Source organism: Hypoxylon trugodes, assembly GCF_022578975.1.
Source record: "Hypoxylon trugodes strain CBS 135444 unplaced genomic scaffold F4822scaffold_8, whole genome shotgun sequence".
Lineage (NCBI taxonomy): Eukaryota > Fungi > Ascomycota > Sordariomycetes > Xylariales > Hypoxylaceae > Hypoxylon > Hypoxylon trugodes.
This window is the reverse complement of record NW_026250023.1, coordinates 2,651,674-2,675,739: the sequence shown is the minus strand read 5'-3', so window position 1 is coordinate 2,675,739 and position 24,066 is coordinate 2,651,674. Positions and strand designations below refer to the sequence as shown.

At 47.0% G+C, this 24,066-nt stretch overlaps 7 protein-coding genes across 7 annotated transcripts; 2 read left to right on the top strand and 5 right to left on the bottom strand.

The window, feature by feature from the left end:
• Positions 1–873: 873 nt before the first annotated feature.
• F4822DRAFT_358628 (uncharacterized protein) lies at positions 874–3,348 on the bottom strand. Its single transcript, XM_051456078.1, has 7 exons — positions 2,632–3,348; positions 2,441–2,570; positions 2,249–2,335; positions 2,074–2,182; positions 1,809–2,003; positions 1,402–1,743; positions 874–1,344 (listed from the first exon to the last, which is right to left on the bottom strand). The coding sequence occupies exons 1-7, from the start codon at positions 3,118–3,120 to the stop codon at positions 1,098–1,100; spliced, it is 1,599 nt and encodes a 532-aa protein (XP_051311731.1). The 5' UTR covers positions 3,121–3,348; the 3' UTR covers positions 874–1,097.
• Positions 3,349–4,323: 975 nt separating this feature from the next.
• On the bottom strand, positions 4,324–6,468 carry F4822DRAFT_358625 (uncharacterized protein). The gene has a single exon (XM_051456077.1). It carries the CDS (start codon positions 6,003–6,005, stop codon positions 4,581–4,583), a length of 1,425 nt encoding a protein of 474 aa, XP_051311730.1. The 5' UTR covers positions 6,006–6,468; the 3' UTR covers positions 4,324–4,580.
• On the bottom strand, positions 6,107–8,172 carry F4822DRAFT_445774 (putative monooxygenase; the record flags this gene model as incomplete). Its single annotated transcript, XM_051463426.1, has 5 exons — positions 6,107–6,908; positions 6,965–7,435; positions 7,513–7,806; positions 7,893–7,945; positions 8,009–8,172. 5 exons carry the CDS (start codon positions 8,170–8,172, stop codon positions 6,619–6,621), a joined length of 1,272 nt encoding a protein of 423 aa, XP_051311729.1. The 3' UTR covers positions 6,107–6,618.
• A 1,408-nt stretch (positions 8,173–9,580) lies between these two features.
• F4822DRAFT_358664 (HET-domain-containing protein) lies at positions 9,581–11,815 on the top strand. The gene is made up of 3 exons (XM_051456079.1): positions 9,581–9,602; positions 9,662–9,691; positions 9,975–11,815. The coding sequence occupies exon 3, from the start codon at positions 10,202–10,204 to the stop codon at positions 11,621–11,623; it is 1,422 nt and encodes a 473-aa protein (XP_051311728.1). The 5' UTR covers positions 9,581–9,602; positions 9,662–9,691; positions 9,975–10,201; the 3' UTR covers positions 11,624–11,815.
• A 130-nt stretch (positions 11,816–11,945) lies between these two features.
• On the bottom strand, positions 11,946–13,079 carry F4822DRAFT_358552 (uncharacterized protein). Its single transcript, XM_051456075.1, has one exon. The coding sequence runs from the start codon at positions 12,616–12,618 to the stop codon at positions 11,956–11,958; it is 663 nt and encodes a 220-aa protein (XP_051311727.1). The 5' UTR covers positions 12,619–13,079; the 3' UTR covers positions 11,946–11,955.
• Positions 13,080–14,138: 1,059 nt separating this feature from the next.
• Positions 14,139–16,119, top strand: F4822DRAFT_414582 (uncharacterized protein). Its single transcript, XM_051459159.1, has 3 exons — positions 14,139–15,008; positions 15,094–15,185; positions 15,255–16,119. Exons 1-3 carry the CDS (start codon positions 14,396–14,398, stop codon positions 15,777–15,779), a joined length of 1,230 nt encoding a protein of 409 aa, XP_051311726.1. The 5' UTR covers positions 14,139–14,395; the 3' UTR covers positions 15,780–16,119.
• Positions 16,120–20,979: 4,860 nt separating this feature from the next.
• Positions 20,980–23,860, bottom strand: F4822DRAFT_414580 (ribonuclease H-like domain-containing protein). Its single transcript, XM_051459158.1, has 3 exons — positions 23,251–23,860; positions 22,663–23,187; positions 20,980–22,600 (listed from the first exon to the last, which is right to left on the bottom strand). The coding sequence occupies exons 1-3, from the start codon at positions 23,817–23,819 to the stop codon at positions 21,253–21,255; spliced, it is 2,442 nt and encodes an 813-aa protein (XP_051311725.1). The 5' UTR covers positions 23,820–23,860; the 3' UTR covers positions 20,980–21,252.
• Between the last annotated feature and the right edge of the window lie 206 nt (positions 23,861–24,066).

The following is a 24,066-nucleotide window of genomic DNA, read 5'->3' as shown; positions in this document are numbered from 1 at the left end:
CGTCTGTAAATAAGACCAAATACAGAGAAACAACTTACTCCAAGTTTATGTGCCTCGCCTACGTCTATCCTGATTCACCAGGCCTGTCATCTTACCCCACAGCTACACCAGACTATACCATATTATATGCTCTATATTTGGGATATATCTTTCTGTTCTGCCCGTTACGACAATTCGGGTTAGGAGTGTTTTTGGCAGCCGTTAGGCAGGTACATAAATACGTGCCCTATTAACTCAAATTCCCGGATGAGAAGCTTGCATGTCATGCTGCGTGAATACGGAGTTTCTTAATGACAAATGTCAAATATCACTTTATAACTCCGGTCAACTCAGCCCGTCGGAGATTCAAGGTACATCTCATTTTGGTTCCTGGCTTTGCACAACGGACCCCCACACCGACTTCGGATCTTGATGTAGTACCATGGCTGCCGAATATGTTGAGACCGGGATACAGGGAGGCGGGAAGCGGCATAATGGTATTATGATGGTGGGTATCTATTCTTCGACCTGTCTTACTACCCTACCTACCCGCTTCACATAGGTGCCGATCCCCATCTCGCAGGGGTACATTGACCGAGATCTCATATATGACCTTTTACAAGATTCAATTTAGATCTTACGTAGATCGAGCCGCGTGTATCCGACATTGATCATATTGATATATCGTATTGCATGAAAGTGTACATGTTCAATCGGTGAAGATGACAGGTCCGGATCGTAACTAGCCTAGCTCAGTATCATGGCTTATGCATTGACACGTCATGTAGAAGTGCATACCTGTCATGCGACGCGAGCCTCGGCCTGGAGTTGAACCGTGACGAGGGTGTAGATAAACACATAAGGTTGTGTATAGTTTTGGGTGTATTATAGAACCACTGGCTTTCATATGATGTATTCATAATTAAAACGAGAAGGTAAGAGAAATACACATGTCATACGTAGACCACCCTAAGTCCATGTTGCTGCTGCACGAAGGCCACAACGCCTGCTTATTTATTTCACCATTAGCAAAGATATACCACCACCTAGAAGCACTAACATAATAGTGTAATCAAGAGTAGATGATGAAACCTATTAGATGTGAAAGTTATTGTTTCTTAGTGACAGCATCGACAGTCACATCCACAATGTCCTCCGCAAGAATTTCGCATGCCACAATTACCTGCGCAGCGACCACCGCATTTGTTCCTGCAGCGGGAACAGCAGTTGTAATAGCCGTACATCTCATAACCCTGATGATGTGCGTGATGTGCGTGGTGTGCTGGATGGATCGTGAGGGTCGCGGGGGGTCCCTGAGGTCCTCGCTGCCCACGCGGACCAGGAGGCCCTTGATGGCCATCAAATCTACTCAGTTGTTAGCAAGATTAGGTATGACTGGGGTGACATGGTATTGGTACTTACCCGCGTAGCCCGCGGCCTCCGTGTCGGCCTGGTTCACCCGGTGGTCCCTCCGGCCCTTCTGGTCCTTCAGGTCCTTCGGGACCTACTTGACCTTCTGGTCCCGGTGATCCACGGGGTCCTCTAGGGCCCATTTGACCGGGTAAGCCGATCCCTGGGGGTCCTGGTGGACCTCGAGGGCCTACAGGACCAGGCTGGCAACATCCCGGAGGACCGGGTGGGCCGTCAGGGCCATCTCGACCAGGAGGACCCGGCGGACCCGGCTGCCCGCGTCCCGGAGGACCGACGGGGCCAATAGGTCCTACAGGCCCAGTAGGACCACGACCCCCATCATGACCATCATGCCTATTTTGATAATTACATTAGCTTACACGTGCACCGTACTTAAATAGCAATAAGAAGGAGCTCACCCTGGTGGTCCTATTGGCCCTGGTACACCGGGCGGTCCTTCGGGTCCTGCAGGACCCATGTCTCCAGCAGGGCCAGGAGGTCCGGGAGGCCCGGGAGACCTGCATCCTGGCGAACAGTCCCTTCCATCTCTTCCATCGCGACCATCTCTGCCATCTCGGCCGTCCCTACCGTCTCTACCATCAGATCCTGGAGTACTATGATGACCGTTAGTATTGGACAACAACGTGACTAAGGTTTGAGGTTATCACAAAGTATTTAACTTACCCAGGGCGACCTGGTGGCCCACAGCATCCTTGCTGTCCTGGGCACCCAGGAGGGCCTCGACATCCCGGTGGTCCAGGACATCCACGTGGTCCTGGAGGTCCGGGAGGACCTTCAGTAAATGTTAGATAATAACGATGCATACATCATAGTATATTCGAAGCTTGAGGCGACTTACCAGGAGGACCCGATGGGCCGGGTGGGCCGGGCGGACCGGCTTTCCCGTCGGCGCCGGATTTACCAGGGGGACCAGGCGGTCCTGGGGCTTCACGAGAATAATGTTAACATTGGGAAGCTTTCATTGTAAGATACGGGCGGGGTTAATTAGAATCATATGTAAGATGGGTTGATTATGAAAGGGGAGCCTCACCTCCGTCGTTTCCGTCCTGCCCTGCCAATCCTTGTGGTCCCATAGGTCCTATGGGGCCTACGGGGCCTATTGGTCCTGTGCTTCCATTTTGCCCTGGGGGGCCACTTGGACCGACTGGGCCTTGGGGGCCCTACCAGAAAAGATATTAGTGATACCTATCAAGTGTCATTTATACGTTCTATATATCTTACCTCAGGCCCAGGTAGACCATAACAAACAGTAGTTGAACAGCGTTTCGGCTTAGGACATTTCTTCTTTGGCGGGGGCTTTGGGGTCCTGCAACAGAAGAACCACAGAAAGAAAAGTAGTAGGGATACCGCCAGAATAACACCCATTATAATAAGAGCGGTGGTAGCACCATTGTCACTCGAGTGCTCTTCGACAGGGACATCTTCCGTTGCCGCTGCCGCCGCCACCGCTGTTGTAGTTGTAGCTGCTGCCGGCGTGCCGACGCAGCAAGTCTCAGCAGACTCGATCGTTCCCGTATCTGTTGGTTCGATATCGCTACTTTCCCCGCCATCCCCCAATGGGATAACTGTCACACAGATGCCTGTAGATCGGCTCACAGTAAGAGTAACCCAAGAATCCCCCCTTGCTCCGAGCCATGCTGCGGGTGTTGGTTCTGTAAAAGGAGTCGGAGTGATGGGAAAATGAACGGTCGGAGTAGGTAGGACAGGCATAATTACCAACTTCCGGAGTGGCAAGGTGGGTAACAACTCCTTGGAAAAGGTGTCCGAGCGAGAGGAATGGTGTCTACTCCCTTTTTCTCGCCCGTGCTTTTTTCTCTCTTTCTCCTCCGAACTCCTGAAGAAGCCCACAAGGTCAACGGGGAGACAAAAAGAGGAAAAGCAAAGTCACGGCTCCACTCGGGTTCCTTCTCTGTCTATTTCCTTCCTTCTTTCTCCAAATTGCTTCTTGTTTTTTTCCCGCAACTTGGCTTAGTTGGCGTCCCATGCCTATAACGAAGCGGACCGTACGAGCTGAAATCTGCAAGCCCTTGACCACGGCCCGAGCCATAGATAGGGATTGCTTTTTGCATTTCACCATCGGCGACTGAGTCTCGACGGAAAGCGAGCCAACCACCGGGTCGGTACCGCAAATGTGATAATGCATGCCAGCATTAACTCTAAGGGTAAATGAGTGCATGGCCGGAAGAGGAAGCCGTAATGCGTATAGAGGCGTTGTTGGTATGCACTATTGCTTGTTAATTGCTTGTTGCGTTGCGCAATGTCGGGAGACAAGGCCTCGAATCAAGACATACTCCGGTTTCCTTGGTCAGGGTGGTGGCATATAGGTCATGCACGTCAGTTTGCTCTCCTTTGTTTCGTTACAGATTGCAAGCATTGTTGGGGATTTCTCCGTGAGTGGTTCGGCAGCCTGCCTCGAGTAACACGACCCATCTCGGCGATAAACCGCAACACACTGTATTTATACGCAATAGGCATTACGTAGCATCTTATCTAGGCACCTACACGTTATACGAGCGCGATCTAACCTCGCGTTTGTTGAAACGACGTATGCGGTGAAAAGCCGTCATACCCCACGACGTTACAAATATGACAGGTAACTGACAGCAGCAAACACCCTTCAGCCAAGAACCAAGAACCAAGAATTCGGCATTCTCCATTTAGCCGTAGGATGCGTTTGCTCCAACATAACAAGGCAGATTTTATGTTACCAACATAAGTACCTACACAACAGCTGAAAGAGACAGGGCGGCTCACTAAATAGATGGTATGAGGGAATTGTCCGACCCTTTTCCTGATAGGTGTTCGAAGGTTCTTTTTAATAGGGGTATTATAGAATTGATATGCTCTCAGCTGACGGGCTTTTTTTATTTGTTTTTTTTTTTTTTTTTTCGATCGCAGATCGTAGCTAAGTATAATCTCTACATGATCGGGCGCAAAATTGCCGATTGAATGCACATACGAAGTCCGACTAATCGTTACTCATCAAGGTAGGCTGGCCATTCTTCTCAATCCCCTCCTTTTTTCTTTTGACCGCCCTTTCAATTTTATATCGTCCTCGGGGAACCTAATAGACAGGTTAGCGTTTTGGGGACGCGGGATAATGCTACCTTGGTGAGAGCGACATGAAAGTGAAAAATCATTCGAGCATACCCGATTGCTTGCTCAGGTATTCAAAAGACGTCAAACCGTGGGGGAGACACATGTGCTTCAGTGAGCCACCATAGCTCTTCCCGCGTCACGGGGAGAGTAAAGTCATATAATGCATAATAGTCTTCCATCCAATGATGATACCGGTAAAACTCCCACCGCTCATGCTGATCTGGTTCGTGGGCCCTGAGATATGCCTCGCCAACATCCTGGAAGTCGGATGAAGTCGCAACCTTTTCTTTCAAAGCCTTGGATTTTATCCTCTTACCCCTTGCTAGCCTCTTCCTTGTCTCAATGAAATTCCCCCAGAAGCGGCGGCGTAGATCGAATATCTCGTCTATGGTCTCTAGTGAGCACAAATGTGCAAGTTCAACATTTGGAACGTTCCATTTAGGTATCGGGGCATCCCAAGGCTCGGATATTATCTCGGCACGGTGGCTGCGAAGCTGCTCCTCAAAAATAGACGTTAAAAATTCGAAATAGGATTGGCCGAAAGTGTTTTCCCGATCATTCCGCTTATATGACTTCATCGCAGCGTACAGGGATGGCTCCTCCGGTATCATACGCCCCGGAGGTCGAATAATGATATCGGACTCGTCTATACCTATACACAAGTAGTGGCCCTTCAGGGAAGATGCCTCGTCAGAAATCGAATATTCCCAGTATCGTTGGTCGGGTTTAGGATCCTCCCGTGCGACGAGGAACATGTTCTTTAAGTTGGGAAGTAGCCGTAACAAACTGGACATCTCCTCACGGGGTCGTTCCCCAATACCATCATACCCATGCCAGAGAGCTAGCTTCTTGACGCGCTGAAGGTCCGCGGGGCGGAAAAGGTCTACATCCCACCGTGCACCAGACAGCCATTCGGGACCGAATGAATAGCTTCGTCTTAAGTATAGCGTGTCGTACTCAAAGTGAAACCACGTGCGTGGCTTATGTGTACGAGTGCCGAATGCCAGTCGGTATCCGAATCTCTGGAGCTCCTCGCGGGATTCAGTACAAACATGCAGAAATGGCGGGATGAAGGCTGGGCTGGACAGAGATGCACTTCGTGTCATGGCCCATGCTGCTTCGGGGTTCTCTGCGAGAAAATCTGAGGGGAGTTCGGGTGCATCGCCCGTGGGGACCCAAGGCTGGTACTGTTTCTTCGAAGTAGTGAACCCAAAGGACTCTAGACGGGGCTGCGGGTACTTTTTGAGACTTTCAGACAATCGCGGACGCCAATTGTGAGCGAAATATGCAATATCAGGATGCAATTTGAATTGGATTGGCGTGGTTCGACACATTTCCTCAAACTCTTCATACCGGTCATCCCAGTCTTCATCCTCGCGGCCATCTTCGCTCACATAGACCACTCGTGGCGGTGTAGCCAAGAGGTAGACCTTCCGTCGGATTTCAGGCGGTAAAAGACCGAAGTAATGAAACTGAGCTTCGGAAGGGGAGGCCATTCGTGCTCATTCAACATGAATGAAATAGAGCAATTGATGCTTCGAGGTTGGAGAGCTTACCTCTTGCTTATTACCGAAGAAGTTCGCTCACATCTGAGTCACGGGCGTAAGCAGGGACCTACCCAGGCACCCAGGCGTCTAGGCACCCATCGCACCGACATGCCCCACGCGACAGATCGCCATTCGCAAGCTGGTGAGCAGCATGGATACATCAGTCTCCAGCTGGACCACAATGGACCATATAATTATGTCCAATTTGATGGGGCGTGCTGAACGGGCTGTGCAACAATATTTCGCAGCAATAAACCCATACTCATCGCTGGTGATACGCACACTTAAAGAAATAAACAAGATTGATTTTGTTCAGCAATGAAGTGGAAATTGCCATAGCCCCAGCGCTCGGGCCGTGCCGAGATAAGCGAGACGAGATCCGCTGGTACCTTATGCCTACAAGGAAATGGGGGCTTACGAGGGATTCTATCCATGCCTATGTCATGATATATTCATCTTTTCCTCGAAGCTCGGCATCTATGCAGCTATGTTGAACTAATGTGGATGGATTGTTCTCGTTTCTTGAAGGATGCTCTACCTAGGCAGGCAGCTAGGTGGCCATTTAAATATGACTCGTTCTTTTTAGAAACGGCGCAGTGCCAAGCGAGATTTTCTCTTCGGGCATAGGCGTGGCGATCTTACTCCAAACAATCATCTCACCCTTCCCTCCCGAGTTAACATTTTGCGCATATCTACATACTCTGACGGCAGATACACCTCTTTCAATAATCTCCTCTTGATATGGACCCACGATGGCCTTAATTGAATCAATATCTGTGGATTTAAGTCGACCCAATGCCTTTCCCAGATTGAGAGCGTCGATGATTGCGTGTACGCCACCCTCCCCACGAACTGTACAAGTCAGGTTAGCGGCAGTCACACAGAGAATACAGGTTTTGGGGGCGTACAAGGAGTCATTGGATGGACAGCATCGCCAAGAAGGGTAACCCTTCCTACTGGTAAATCCCGTAATTCGACGTCTCGAACTATCAATGGACTGGTCCACATCCCACTCGGGGGTGTCAATCTTATAATTTCCGAGTACTTGGGATCAAGTGTTTGGCATATTTCAAAAGCACGCCGGAGCTTCTCTGATTGAGAAGCGACACGCAACCAGTGATCTTCTTTATCGACATTCTCGTCGCGAACTACAATAAACCAATAGTACTCGCCAGATTTTCCGTCCGGGCTTACCTGTCGCAATCCCACGAAAAGATAGTAGCCAGAATCTTCCGGCCCACTAACAGTCCAGGAGCTGTGTCCCAGAGATAGCTGGCGCTCGAATGCCGCACCTGACACCACGGTTTCGCCAGTGATCATGGCAGCCGGAACGGTCTGAAGTATGGTTTTGTTCGGCCGTTGGAGGACGTATTCTCGGACTTTTACCGGGTCAGCTAAGATTAAATAATCTTACTCAGGGGTCACAACTACGATCGCTATGAAGTCATCAACTCACCAACGCTATGTACGCCATCCGCGCCAACCACAATGTCGCCGGTGACCGTAGTACCATCTTCAAGACGAACTTGGACTTCGTCGCCGATCTCTTCTACCTGTACGACCTTCTTGCCCCATTGGATGGGAACTCGAGTAGAGAGCCATTTGCGAAGACGTCCCCTATTTGCTCGTATCACAGGGTAGTCTGGAGTGCTCTCTACTCCAAGGCGCATGCCTTGTCGATATATTCCCACTTGGGCATTAAGATCGAGGGGAACCAGGTGGTCGACTGACTCTCTAAATGGCGGCATGTCTGATCTCAGGAGTAAGCATCATCGAGTATAAGATATTGAACCCCTGATATTGCTCGAGCGATAGTGGGTGATGCTTAATACTAACCGTCGGGTGCGGACGCAATTAAGTCATTTATCATACTGGTACTCTCATTAACCCTGTAGAGGCACAGTGGATGCGGTTTAGTCTGGATGGGAAACGGTAGTAAGCCAGGCACTCACGTGTGAAGAGCAATACACCACCCTGAAGATCGGGAGATAGGATCCTTGTCTCGCTCGAAGATTTCAAAGGGAATGCCATGCTTTCTCAAGCCTTGAGCTAATGTGAGCGCGCCAAGACCGGCACCGACAATAAGAACACGAGGCTTGGTGGTTTTGGTGTCCATGGTTTCGTACTGATAGAAAAAGTACTTAGTAGATATTTAGGACTCATTACAACCTCGCTGTTGAGCGTTTCGACAAAGGCCTTGCTCTTATATGTTCACGATGCATCATACCCCCAACCCGCTAGAGCCCCGTCAGCACGGTACTGCTACCGGCACTAGAGGTATCTGACGGTTACCTTGGTAGGTAATATTCGGCGAAGAGGCGGGTCGCACCCGGCTTATGGTAGCACGCGAGATCGAAACGATCTTCAACATCATAGACCCAAACGGATATCCCACGATGAAAGAGCCTCGGGGCGTGTTCCCCACTCGCCGAAGAGAGATAAGTTCTCTTAAATCTCGCAGATTTTGACATAACAGCGGTCGCCGGCGACTTTTTTCTTGCTTTAGTTCATTCTTATTAACTCCAAGTCCGTCACTTGACCATCTTTAGCTTAGTTGATATATGATCAACTGCACATTTTGCTCTTGGTGTCGAATTAGATGGCGTTTTGTGCTGTTGCCCGAAGCACTAGATCTAACGCCGATAACACCGAGGCCTTTCGCTATCGAATTGTCGGACTTGGAACTGACCCTTGCTGCTTCACGTAGCGATTCTATCATATTACGGATTTATATTCCCCGCAGTTCAGAATTTCCAAGGAAGAATACAGATTACATTTTGTTCTGGGCATCTACGCCGTAAGCGATATGGCACAACCAATTCTCCGGCGCGTCAGACAAAATCCGAAGGCTATAGCCGCATGACACCTTTGCATCTTCCTAAGCTACTAGGTAAGTTATAAACGTCTTATCGCGTAGATAAAAGTATATCAAATACTCACGATGCCTAAGTAACTGGGGGACCGAGAGATCCAACGATGTGGTTCGTACGACATTGTATTACCTCTACATGTTACGTCTATCTTCTCAACCCACTGTACCGTGCGACAATATAGGCCTACTCAATTAGCACTCGCGCTTATTCTCAACCCCTTCCTCTTTGTGATTGTTTCGTGCCAATTCACGGGGCGGAGTTTTCTTAAAGACCCCCTGCCTGAGTAATTATAGCAATACCTACTGAGAGTATACGCTTATATTCTGCCCTTTAGATTTGAGAAAAGCCAACCGAACGCCATACTTGTTCTGAACCTGCCTTTTTGCTCTTTTATACTTCACTTATCCTCGACCTATTAATTACTGGAATACGCCCACTACGTCAGTTTGGGGAAGCGTTCCGCTGCGACGTCTAGGCCAACGTGCCAGAAAAGCGTCAGTCCAAGTGCCGACCGTGCGATGAATGCTGATGGTACGAACTTTTACTGTCCAAATAACACTATGTGATTGGCCCAGAGGTGTCTTAGTAGCACAGTATCTCGCAGTATACGCTATACGGTCGGCACATAGACTGACGCTATTCTGCGTGTCAACTTTCTACTGGCAGCCCATAAGTAAAGCTTCAGCCATTCCAAGTGCCCAAGTACACATTCTGATCTCGTATCAACCACAGCCTATAGTTTAATATGATAATGTCAAGCAGGTAAGTACAGACAATCTTCTACTACCGTAGACACGTACTCGCATATATACCAATCATACCCGGTGGTCACCTGGGCGCCCAGTTGCCTCACGTTGACTGGCCGGTTAGATAACCACGCTGCCACGTAGCTACGCCTCTTTGGCGAAATTTTAGATTCTCTAGGTTTCTTGTTCTTTTTTTTCCTTCTTTAGTACAAGATAATTTCCACCCCTCAAACTTCTATCGCCAACAAACAAAATGTGGCCAATTAATACTGGGTCACTGACGCTAGAAGAGTTTATAGAGCCGCCGGAAAACTCATATGCAATACTATCACATACTTGGGGAAAGAATGAGGAAGTAACGTATCAAGACTTTCAGGATTTCACCTGAAGGACTCTGAAGAAAGGCTTCGACAAGATATGGTACACATGTTGGCTCGCTTCTCAGCGCGGATTGCGGTATGCTTGGGTCGACACCTGTTGTATCAACAAGACCAGCAGCGCAGAATTGTCCGAAGCGATTAATTCCATGTTCAGGTGGTACATGAACTCCGCCGTATGCTTCGTGTTCCTCTCGGATTTGCCAGAAGAGTCGATATTCAATGGCGCCTTTCCAAAATGCGAATGGCTACGCCGAGGTTGGACTCTTCAGGAGCTGGTCGCATCTAAAAGAGTAGAGTTCTACGACTCTGCCTGGGAAATTCGCGGTAGCACACCTGAACTAAACGCATTCGTCTCCCGGCTGACGGGGATTGATGAGGAGGTCTTACATGATAGTGAAGCAAGGTTCAAAATTCCTGTTGCGAGGCGGATGGCTTGGGCTTCTAAGAGGAAGACGACGAGAATTGAGGATGAGGCTTATTGTCTATTGGGTATATTTGACGTGAATATGCCGTTGATATACGGCGAAGGCGACAAGGCTTTCATGCGACTGCAAGAAGAGATCGCAAAAGCAACTACTGATCTATCATTACTTGCGTGGGAAGATCCGTATTCAGAACTGGAATACCGAGGTGTGTTCGCCAGCTCGCCTAAGGAATTCGCTAATACCTCCAACCAACTCCAATCACTTACCAAAGACCCAATTCCGGGGAAAGAATTCTCTATCACAAATAGAGGTATTCGAATCGAGGCTACTCTCACTGCATACGTTTCACGGGTGAAAGATTATATTTTATACTTAGGGTTCATCGAATCTGAATATCATAAATTCCCAAACCCTATCGGAATCTATCTATCGAAGATGTCCGATGGCAGATACGTCCGCTCTTACCCTCGACGATTTCTTCGGTCAGGCGATAGGCAGTGGGAACATCGTACCTATTATAATTCTACTATCTATATGAGTAGAATTCTCCGGGCACACGAATATGAATCTATTGAAAACCGGTTTCGAGGGGCTATCAGCTATGAACTCCCACACTCAAGGATCATCACCGCTGCGCCTCAGCATTTATGGGATCCGGCTAGGCAACTCTTTTTTAACCCAGACCCAAAGCGCGGAACCACCATATGCTTCCTACTTCGTAGCAGCGGACGGCAATTCAAATCCTCTCGATTCCTCATTACATGCGAAACAATATCCCCGTACTGGAAGCAGATGAAACCGTCTTGCGCCGTGTGGCTTGAGGATCACGAATTATTCAAGAGATTCGTTCATGTCGCGGATACTACGGGTAGTTTGCCTGACCATATCGCCACAAAACATCTTCTTGATCAAAGTTTTGCGATGAGCATCAATTCCTCGTGTTATGGATACCAAGAAGATGCAGAATTTGCCCATGCTATTCGAGCTAGAATGGCGACGGATATGCTCCAAAACGGGCCTCATTATAAATTGATATTGGATTCGGAGAGCTATCAGCTTTCTGATCTCCCAAAAGAGCGTAGAACCATGCTTCGCTCTCCGAACTCTGACTTGATTTCGGAAATCTTTGATTCAGATAGGTAGTGGAAGTTCAATCTGTGAGATCCTATCAAAAGGTATATAGTGCATATTCCCAGCCAAACGAACTCCCAGTCAATCAAACCAAACCTTCACACTTGGGCGGATCGCAAGCGAACAATTTTCAGTTAATGATATATTCTATTATGTGACTAAATACTTCGACAGAGTGTATTGGCCTTCCAATGGATATTCTATTAGATATCTCCTTTAAAATTATCTAACATGTTATGCAAATCCAAAAAAGCAATCCGTGGGTATGTGTTGACCGAATTCTAAGTCAAGTACACAACAGGGTATAACTCCTTCTGTATTCCTCGAGGCATATCTCGAAGATACTAATGTTTTCGGCTCGGCTTGTGTGCATCATGTGGTTTGGGGCGTAGCTGGAGATACTGTCTGTTGCTTCCAGGGGTGGACTCCCACCACCATTGAACCGGGCCATCGTCGGTGTTGCCCTGGGTGCTGCTAGTATTTTGCGTATTGCTTGTGTGTCCAGAGGGGCGGGATGAGCTCGAATTGGAGTGATGACCATGTGAATGATGGCCGTGCGAATGGTGACCATGAGAGCGATGACCGTGGGAGGAGTGGTGGCCGTGCCCGTGGTGACCTTGAGTAGGGGTCCGGGAAGACTCGGTGGTAGAAACAGTCTGCCCCGCGGAAGCGCCCGCGGCGGCACCTTGTCCGTAACCCCCCTGGCCCATTGCCGCTCGTTCGTCCCAGCCATAAAAGCCCGCTGGCATGATCGCTGGTATGGCCTGTCCGTTATCGTCGTAATAAATCGTAGGCTGACTGCCTGTTACTGAAGTTCCTGTGTATGGGGTCTGGCTGGTATAGCTGCTTGCATAGGCCGAGCCTGTGTCGTTGTAGCCCCTGCTGCTGCTCCCTTCTGTCTGATGGTGAGATCGATGGTGAGATCGATGATGATGATGATGATGATGATGACCTGGTTCGTGCACTACGCTGGCTGATCTTTCTCCATGTCGCCGCTCCATGTACATGTCCTTGTCTTTTCCCTTTCCATCCTTATGGTGAGCTAATCGATTATTGTCAGTATAATGCCCCAGGATCTATTACTTTCGCGATAGGATCGATTACTTACGCATCTTGAATACTTGGGTATCTGTCTTCTCTTCGGTAGTAGTGTTCGTTTGTCTTTCCGAGCCTATTTGTTTGGATATCCTAGTCTCTTGGTGGTTGGTACTGGAGATAGGAGGAAGGAAACTGGGAGATCTAACTTGTTCATATAAAGATCCCGAGGCCTCAGAAGGAGTATAATCATGATCATTGATGAACTCGCAGTTGAACCGAAAGTATTTGAATCACGCCCCTATTTCAACCCCCTTTCGGATTCTCTACCTCTCTTGAAATGTGACCCCGGGGTAACGATGGTATAAACCACATAAAGGGATAGACTCCGACCTCGATAGCTAAGTAGTTTAAGCAAAAGCTAATGATGAAGCGTTCATAATAACGCCTAAGGATCAACTAGATAATGTTTTCCCCTTTACACGCACGACCAAATACGTTTGCTAATCATGGTAATGCCCAAGCTGTTTAGCATTCAGAGTAACGATATCACTTATTAGACGCAATTATCCTGATATGACAGGGTGATTTCCTCGGGAATAACCTTTATAAGTCGTAGTACTTAACATCAACCATGAGGGTCTTACCTAGGTACTCAAGGATCGGCATGACTACCTTAGTTACGGTGATCTGGGGGCTACCGACTTGGGGATATCATGAGAAATATAACATTGACATCTGTTACCTGTTGCTAAAGAAAACCTACTGATACCGGTCTTTAACTATATGCGGACTTATCTAACCTTGATACAAGCAGATAGACAAGGAATGCAACAGCAGTAGACAAACTCCGTTATCCAAGAACAGCCCGTGCAGCCCCCTTATGACCATTCAGACAAGAAGCTGTTTTTATCGACGAAGATGAATGATGGGCCATGTGTATCCGATGCTGCACCTCGTATGTGGAAAATTTCTTCGCAAACCGATACATATTTTGATCCTGCTCGATGTGATCTCGATACTGCGCCTGAGCTTGTAAAAGTTCGGCATAGTTGATATTGAACAAATCACGATGTTCAGCGTGACTAAGTTTGTCACTTATTGTCTCCCTTTTAATAGTATACTGGCACTCACTACTGAACTGTGGTAGCGGTCGTCCCAATCAGGGCAACCAACGTCGCGCATCCCCGGTAGGGTTGCAGCTTAAGAACTGTACTTGAAGCTATTCACAAAAGCGCCGTGCACCCAATCAGACTTTCACCCCCCTAGATAGTCAATGTGACGGTGTATTCTACTGTGTCACTATAGTTACAGGGAGTCATGTGCTGAAGGCCCCTGTAATTATAGGGTGCTATAGTGATGTATGCGCTATTAGGTAGATATAGGGGCTGGATTTATAGCACATACCTCCCTATAAATACAGCGTATCACAGCACCTCACTAAGATTCCATTAAAATGCCCTGTAATTACAGCGCTTTACAGTGGGTACCTGCAGAGTCTTACAGGGCTTTGAGTCCTATTATAGCAGATTGACAGTTTATAGGGAGTCGGCACACGGTACTGGGCTGTACTAATACTGCCTTCTGATTGGGTCTGTCATACCCCTATTTTGATTGGTGCGGGGGGACTCTCCCCAATACATATACCTACATGTATGTACCAACATCAACTAAATCACACACATATGTACTCGACTTGGAGCAGCTCATCACATACAACTTGACAAGAATCATCCACGCTGTAAAATTATGTCTACCCTCACGGAAATGCCTTGCGAGATCATCATCTCTGTGTTGCGTGAGCTAGACGATGTACGCTTCTTATTGCCCTCACTTCTCACCTGTCACTATGTATACTCGTGCTTCAAGCAAAATCCAGGTGTGGCAGTCGACATTCTACAGCGCCAGATACACCTAGCTATCATCCCTTACTCGGTCGCAGTGCTAGAAGCCACACGTCTCGATCCACGATATGATACGGATGTCTATGAACTGCTTGGAACGTTATATACAGAACCATCCAAGTTTACCGAACGTCTCCGGACTATGCCTGTCCCGCTTCTGGCAAGAATGGGACATGTCTATGAATTGATCCACACCTTTGCTACCGAATTTGCAAGCAGCGCGTGGACGCACTTGTCAACGGATCAAGAATCGGAAGTGGCCGGGAGCCTTGTTTTATCGCCGTCGGAATACATCCGCTTTCTCCGGAATTTCTATCGGGTGGAGTTATATTTTTGCCTCTTTCGCTCGGCCCCGAACACGCCCTTTCGCGAACAACTCTTCTTTTTTAATCAGCCACCTTGGGAAACGGAGCAGGTCGCCTGCGTCCATGATTTTCTCGAACTCAAACTTTCTAAAGGTAAGTTGTTATTGACGTATGGAGGCTTTTCTCCAATGAATATGACCATGGGCCCTCAGTTCAAATTTCTAATTCCAGTTCACAGCCTCCTATGATGTGCTGGCACATGATGTTGAGCTTGGCGAGCTAGAGATCGATTATATTACGGCTGGTGATAACCAATTCAGGCAGCTCTGGGTGAGCCACAATCCAACATCCTTACTCTTTCTGCTGTATTTATTGCTGACAAATGATGACCATACCTAGCTATCACAGGGCGTCGACTTCACTCACAAATTGACGAGTGAGAGCTCATACGACGACAAGAAGTCGCTATTAAAGTCTGCGTTTGGTGGTCAAAAAGCCGACCTTTACGATAAGCTCATAGAACCGCTAGAAACAGACTTAGATGACCATACACCACTTTCTGGTTATACTGAGAAGGACCTAGCGGCTGAATTCACGCCTATGGAGGGTCAGGATACAGATAAGGGCCCGTTTGAAGCATGGCGTGTGACCTTTAACCCCTTACCACCCAGTGCTTGGGTCATGCTCACGAACAATTCTGGATTGAGGGAGCGGGCTTATGTACTTTGGGATTTAGATCGCATCGAAAAGTACGGCCTTCTGAAACTGTTTGATAATGCCCCGAAAGATTCTGAGCTTCAACATACCCCTAACGATTATGATGAGATGAACGAGTCATTTAAAGAGCGCTCAGAGATTTGCCGGAAGGGAGGTTCCGGCCATTGGAGTAAAAATGATGAAAGCAGAATTGTATGGTCGAAATAGCAGAAAGCAGTTTATACAATCAGGATGCCATCTTTGGATTTCGGTCCACACAAGTCAACACGACGAAGAACATCGATTAAAATGAATAATATTTCGCTACTTTCTACCTTACAACGGGATATTCTATGTGTGTAGAGGAGGATGCTGCTATTCAACTTTGTATCCGCAAAGCAATAGGGGCATTTTGAGGGATGGTTCCGTAGATGTATCCCCCAATCATGTCCGTGCTGTACAGAAATCCAAAAACCCAATTCGCGAGTACCTAGTGACAAATCTCCAGCTAACTAGATACCCCTAACCTATTCCCTTCCAGTATTGACAATGATACATATCAGTGGCCCCTAACGTCGGGGCTTGTCGCTTCCCATAAGGCCTCTTATCGCCCATCGGGTCGCGGATCCAGACTTTGGTCGTAACTCGAAGCGGCGGGTGTTGTTTCTCGCGGTGGAGTCCCCCGCCCGTTGAGCTGGGCTAGCCCCAGAACTTCTCTGCTGACCACCGGTTTTGTACGTATTGTTTCCGTAGCCCGATGGGTAGTAAGAACTCGAGTAGGCTTAGGGCTGTTGACCGTAGGAATAGGCACGAGAAGACCCAAAAGAGGCATTAGATGTTGGGACTGTGTAGCCCTGCGCGTGGGCGTATACCATTCCTGCGGGGTCTGCTGCAGCACCTCCTGCTTGAGACATTGCTGCTCGTTCGTTCCAGCCATAGTAGCCTGGAGGTTTGCCGCCTTTGGTGTAATAAGTCCGGGCTTGAATAGTAGATGGCGTTACCCCCGGTTTAGTACTTTGGTCTGACCCGTCGGCAACATGGGGGTACCTGTAGTCTCGGTAGGAAGCTAGTAGACTCTTGTTAATATATATGTGGAACTTTCGGGGTTTGAAATATTGTAGTATAGTAGAATACTCACACATCTTGCTTTATCGTCGGTATTATGTTTTACATGAATTTTCAGGGTGCTACTTTGGGTGTCTGGATGTCCAAATGGTTGGTATGGGGGAGTAAAGCGTGAGGGAAGTGCGAAACCTAAGCCGTTCATATAGATATCCTAAACTGCCAGAAGTGTTAGATCGATGATGCTAAAGCATTAATATCACGCCTCTTCGTTACTAGGCCCTCGTGGAGTTCTCTATTCCCACTATCGGGGTTAGGCCAAGTCACTAAGCTTCGTATTTTAGGCGATATATTCATGGGTTACTACCCAGTAATAGAGGTTAATAAATAGACTTACTAATTATTCACGGGTGACAATCGAATCCTGCTTAAGGAGTCCTAAAGGTACCTAGGTAGGTCGGTGAATAAGTTACTCTTTTCCCTAGGATTCCCAACTAAAATCATACAAGATATCGTAGCCTTTATCAGCACCTCTAGGCTTGTGTAGTTGAATGATTGGTAAATTGTGTGCCCTTTGACAAATGTTTAGACACAATTACACGAGACAACTTACAGCGCAACGCCAGTGAGTTCGTCTGCATGTTTCCATACTCTGTTAAAGCACGGCGACGTGATTTCCACTCACCAACCCCTTTTGATTAATCGATTGCACTATGGTATATTCAAACAGGGAAAGCTTATTACAATCGCGACACAAGTAAACATCAGGAAACTTACACTATTCAAAGAATGCACAATCTGCCCTGATATATTCTATTTGCGCTTGCCTGTCGTTTTCAGCCATCAGAAAACTCCGAAGCATGCGTGGAGTCGTGCTAAAAGAGTGTATGTACAGTGTGTAGAAAAAAGTGTTGTATAATCGTTGTTTTTACACCAAAATCCATCAACTTTACAACATGATAATTTAAAATATTTATATAATAATTATATCTTAAATTTATGTGGTTATTTAAGAAGTTATATATGATTTTAATTATTATATTGTATTTCTTCTAATTTTTAAAAGTAATATTAGTTAAGTTATTTAAGTATGAAATCGTATGAATTATTAATAAAAGGAAAAAAAGTTGTACGACATTTTTTTCCACCCACTGTAAGTTCACAGCAAAACAGTTTCCTTTTAATTCGCGCCGCCAACCTCTAAATACACATAATTATCATTCATCAGAGAACATAAATAGGTAGCTACGGATAAATTACTTTCTATAAAGAACTAAAATATCGCGGATATGTAGACGTAGTATCGATATGCGGACTCCTATCCGCAACCATCGGCATTTTCCGATATGTGATAACCCCAGTATACCAGAACCAAAAACCATTCCACAAGTTTCGAAAGCCCCAAAATCATGACCAAATACAAAAATTCAGAATAACCAAGACGTAGACGCCCTAGATAAAGTTTCCATGTACCTCTGGAGTACCACCTATTTCTTACCGCCGTTGTAGAAATATTGTTTCTGGGTGATCGTAGTAGTCTTGTACAACAATCCGTGGGACCTAGATCCGGAGCCGCCTCGAGTGGTGCTACTACCTTGCGAAGTGGTTCCCGTGTATCCCGAACCACGAGAGGCTGAAGAATAGGTACCGGTGTAAGAAGAAGAGGGAGGGGGAGGGGGAGCGAGAGATCGAGAATACGAAGAGGGAGCAAGGGCGCGTGAGCTTGGAGAAGGGGTGTAAGAGGATGGCGTGGGGGTACGAGAAGTACCCGCGAGGGGACTTCGGGGTAGTGGTGGTGGTGGTAGACGGGCTGGACCGGATAATCCCGGGGGAGCTTGGCCGGCTGCTGCTCGCTCATTCCAGCCATAGAATCCGGCTGGCATTGGGGGGGGAGGTCTAGGGGGACCAGCGGGAGATCCGCGATGAGAATTGCTTAGGCTGCTGCTGGGAGCGATCGTTGGGGTTCGGCTGCTCCCGCTCGTTGATGATTGACCGTTTCGATCCGACTCGTAGACAACGCGGACTCGCGAGTCGCCGCCTCGACGTTCCATGTACATTCTTGAGCTATTTTTCTTGTCGGAAGCTGATATGTTGTTATTAGTTTCATGCTTTTGGAGTGGAATATGAGAGTGTAGTTACTTACGCATCTTGAATAGTAGTTTTGGTGTTGATAGAATTGTGTTTAAGTGTCAGGTGTCAAGGTGGTTGAGTGGTTGGTGGAAAGGAAAGAACCTCAGGGGAGATCTAGGGAGACCCGCAGATGTTTATATGAATATTTCGAAGGCTCGCAAGACGCAGCGTATCCGCCATAGCTAAGACTTTCGAGACCAAATCTCCAAGTCATGGTAGCTACTTTGAACATTATCTCACCCCCTGAGAAGGATTTTTTATGATATAGGCCAAAGAGATGTTGGAACTAGGAGCCAGAGTTGCATAAATGGATGGAATACCTGGACATTTATATTCACGGAATAGTTGGTACTTCTCAAATTAACTTGGTATCTCTTCAGATATTATAGGGTCTGTTTAATCGGGTGGTTAGCGAGGGCCATATCATTACGTGCTGGCAAGTAGACCTAGGTGAGTTAGTATCTTATGTCACTCGTCTTGAGAACAAGAAAATGATCCATCAGGGTATGAGGATGTCTCTTCCATAGCATTCTGAATTGCTAGAGGGTATGAAAAGATGTATTCCTTTTACTTTTTGACATCTACGAGTAACTCATGAACGTTTGAAAACCATTCATACATGTTGAACTTAAGCGGCTTGAGAAAATGTATCTCTAAAGTACATATTTATAGGTGTCTTTTACTCGAAATAATAATCGTACAAGCAGACATACCTAGGTACAATTCACTCGTAATCGCAGTTTATATTTATTTAATTCGGCTATTAATACTTAGGTACCTTAAGTACTCTTGTTTTATTAAACAGAAGAAACGAATTATGAGTTAAAACGAAGATTCGAGATTTGTTCTGTGTATATACGAAAAGGAAAAATGTGATTTTCTAACATATTCCAATTTAATAGCTCTTATTTTAAATATTGAGAGCATATGCTATATGATGAAGACTAATTATTTGTTCATAGCCGAGGCGACTAGACGTCCGACAAGGCCAATGATATTTACAAAGGCAACCACCAATACAATTCGAAAACGTGATATGTCCATCCAAAAATATTGATAGCTTGCTAATTATGTATCTAGCCTAGGCAGGCAGAAAGTAACATGTGATAGTATCCCAGGGTCGATTCGTTCGAAGCAATTAGATCCTCTAGTGTTTATGTCCGTCGCTCTCCTCGGCGCTTTGAGAGTCACTATAATTGCTTGAAGTGCTGTTGCTTCTATTTCGTTCGTGGTAAGATTCTTCACTTTCTTGACTAGAACCGAAGTGTGTGTCCATCTCGTTTGAACGTGTTGGGCCCATTCTATTTTTCGCTTTCTTCGAGTGGTATTTTCTTGGCTTGTGGGTTGGCTTGGAGGGAGGCATTTCGGATATCAGCTTATAATCGATATTGTAGCCGATAAGATCGTTGTTTTAGGGGTTCTTTGGTTCTGAGCGATAGTTGGTGGGTGGGCCTTTTGTGCTTGGGGGTGCTGGGGTGTTGAAAGGGTGAAGAGATGAGTCCAATTCGAGATCTACGAGCATTTAATGTAGATATCCTCGAGTACATTTTAACTGGAACTTGGCACTTGTCACTATATCATCTAGGGGAGTGATTCAATTACGAAGATTAACTCGTTGCGGAAAGCCGCATATACCTAGGTGAGGAAGCAAGGTGACGACCTCCTTGAGTTTACAAATTACAAATAACTATCATAATAAGACTACGGTAATTTAATGACTCCCTATATAGGGCAGCTGCATACCACCAATAAGGAGTTTTTCTACTTTAGAGATAGCGAAGGTACCAATAGATTAGCCACTTCACGATGAACACCGACCCTCACCAGGGTTGAGACATCTTTCATTGTCTCGGCAAGTTGCAGCAGTATTCAGCGTGAAATACATCAAAACAGCAAGTGACTCCAGTAGTAGGAATTTTAAACGTAACGAATGTTTGGCAAGGTGTATTAGATTAGCAGAATAATAGGGGGATGATTATTACATAATAGCTATAATTATGTCATCAATGATTACAAAGAGAGAAACATTACATAAGCTTACTTATGTAATCCGATAGAAAGGGGCATATGAGGCTTCTGAAAGCGAAGTAACTAGATTTCCTAGGTTAGTTTGGTCGGAATGTCCGCTGTTTTCTGGGTTCTGAAGGAAGATTTGTTACTCTTACCTCGCAACTGAGTTAAGCTAAGTAGTTGTCCTACGGGTTGACTTACGAGTCACGATTGAGTTGAAGATACTGTAATAATCAGGGAGCAGGCATAACTAGGGCATAACGAATTAATTACAAACTCACAACTACCTGTGACTATGGCCATGGGGTATTCCCGGGATCAAGCCAGCCAGCCTACGACTAGTTCTTGCCTGGAGGCCTCTGCAAAATCCCTCTGAATTCCTAAACTCCGAGAAATGCAGTACAACGCAACGCAAAAATGCTAAATCCCCTTGTCCGGATCAAACGCCTCATGCTGTGGTCTCTGTGCATGTATGGATGCTCCCCTAAGAAAGAAACTTTCACTTTCTAAATGTAGCACTCTTACCAGCCTTCTCTCCATGCATCTTCCTGGCCGGTTTCGGACCCTCGGCTGTCAAGCCGTAGGGGTTGAACTTAGTTGCTTGGGGAGCACCATTAGTAGCCCGTGAAGCTTTCAGAACCGACTTCGCCTTGCTGTAATCGAAGGGGGCCTCTTCCTCATCCTCACTAACCTCCCCATCTTCTGTAGTGCCCTTGGTAGCCTTGGCACGTGTGGCTAGTTTTTGACCTTTTTGTTCCTTCTTTAGGGCCTTCTTACGAGCTTTCTTTTCAAGTTTGGCCAATTTCTTCTGATGCTTTCTCTCCTCCTCACTGTCATCCATGTCGGGCACTTCAATTTCTTCCTCACCGGGGGAACCACCCGAGGTAGGTTCCGGCTTAGACGGGGTGCCCTCAACCTCACCATCTTCCGCCTCGGATTCTGATTCCGCCTCTTGCGCTTTGCGCTTCAAACCAGCTCTCAGGGTAAACTCCGTATCAACAGGCGGTTGCGGAATGCTAGCCTTCTCTTCTAATGATATGAAAGTCTCTTCAGCCTTGGCAACTGGAACCAGGGGTCGCGGGTTTGTCTCTTCCATGACTTTACTCGACTTGATGAATTGAGCCCAAGGTAGTTCGAACTGAAGAGCTCCTACGGGTTTCACACCAGAAGGTTTCTCCCATCGACTACTTATCGGAACTGGACCCCACAATTTGGAAGTATGTGAGACGAGTTCTTCTGTACCAGAGACCTCCGCGTCATTGTTCTTCAATTGAGGGAAGACCGATTTTGCGGTTTCACCAATGCCAATAGTAGATGGTGCCTTGCCGCGAATGACATCAACGACACTAGGTCCATTCGCTCCGTCTGCCTTGGCCTTGTTGATAATCTTGGAGAGATTATATGAGTCGCGTTTAGCAATGTGAGAGGAGGAATCGAGGAGACTGTGTAGAGCTTTAGCATCCGGTGGCATACGTCTAGCTATGTCAAAAAGTGCTGAGTTGCCCATAACGAACAGAGGACTTTCATCTTCACGACGGGCCACCTCATCTCGCCATTTATGTAGAGCTCGGAATATGGCAAATTGTTCCTTGGAGAACTTTCCAGCTGAGTATTTAATGAGTAACGTAAACCAGCCAAACGGCCCCTGACCGCCTTCGGCATCATATGTATACGTCTCATGACGTCTCAGGGAAGTCTCCTTTGATCTGTCAAGGACTTGGCGCACTAAGTTCTGTTCTGGCTGTTCTGGAGATTGCTTCAATAATTCGTTTCGCATCATGTCATATACGTAGAGCAAGTAGTGGGTATCCGAGCGGGCGTAGTAGTGCATCTCCTCGGGAAGTGGGCTAATTTCATATTAGTTATGTTTCAGACATAATATTCGTACCATGGTCGTGATGTAACCTACCGTATTCGCCAGTCAGCTAGTTGATACTTTTTATCGGCGTCGAAATCGACGAATCTCCTGAGTAGATAGGCCAAGCTCCTGCCAGGGTAGTCGAGCGAGATGGCTGCTTCGTACGTGTCAAAGAGCCCAACGATATAGATACCACAATCTCGTTGTAGCCAGATGATGTCCATATAGGCGCCGTGGAGTACCTTGATGATTTTCGGATCAGCAAAGACCTCATTAAGTACCTCGAGCTTGTGTCGCCATGGCTGTAGCGTATCGACGATCCAGTCCTTCTCGCGCGTACTGATCTGCATTAGTGAGAGCAAACCACTGTATGTTCTGAAATCATGGTGTTCGGTATCGATAGCGATTTCCGATGCCGTTTTGAGCTCCGCAAGCATCTCCAGAATGCCCTCGTAGGTATCGACGAAGGTGGCGGCCGTGGTTTCGACGGGCTGGTATTTAATAGGTTCTCGTATTTGGAAAACATGATCTGGGTATTCGAAGTTGCAAATCTCGGGCTCATAAGGATGCTTGTATCTAAGTAATCCGCTGTCAGTTCGGCACCGAGTTTTTCGGGGCCCATGGGTCTTGTGGGCATACTGTAGCTGTTCGTCCTCGTTCTTGAATGTGAGTAAGCTCTTGTCAAGTGGAACGTGAGCGTGTGGCTTTGTAGTGAGAATGGGTTTCCAAGGCGAGGTAGTCAGGTTGTTCGGTTTGACCTCGAAAGCGTTTTGTGGCTTGATGATGTTCGCATGGCGTATGTGGGTATCTAGTATGGTTTGTTTCGGCTTCTTCGCTGGTTGGCCTGCAGGCTCGGTTGGCGCAGTTTTCCTCTTGATCACGCCGGTGTACTCGTCTAAGCAGGTGTCGGCTTTTTCAAGTAAGGTATCGACCACATCGACAATTCGCGACCAATGGACATCGATATCGTCGGCATCATCGAGCTTCGGGGCTTTTAGTTCGGTGTTTTTTACCGACGATGTGAGAAGCGACGTAGCCAAGGTGAGCAAACGCGCAGAGCTATCGTCTAATTGCTCTTCGACGTCGGGATTGCTTGTTCGTTGAAAACTAAGATCTTCGGCAGCTATTTGATTCGTAAGCCTGGTGGTAGAGACGAGCGCACTCTGGATATTTTCCTGTATGGACTTGAAGTCCTGCGAGGAATCCATGATTACTAGCTCATTTGTTGTCTTTGTTAACGACGAAAAGGTCGACGAAGTTTGGGAGATTGAAATGCGCCGGACTTAACTCAAAAAATTCTAAAGCACAGGCCTGTAATCTTATCGATAAGATATTAGTGGAAATTTATAGTGGGGGTGCACCTGCCACTTTTCCAAGGTTACCTAGGTAGCTATAATGCGGCGCTAAGGTAGCCGTAACCATAATTTATAGCAGGTGCAACTGCACTGGATCTTC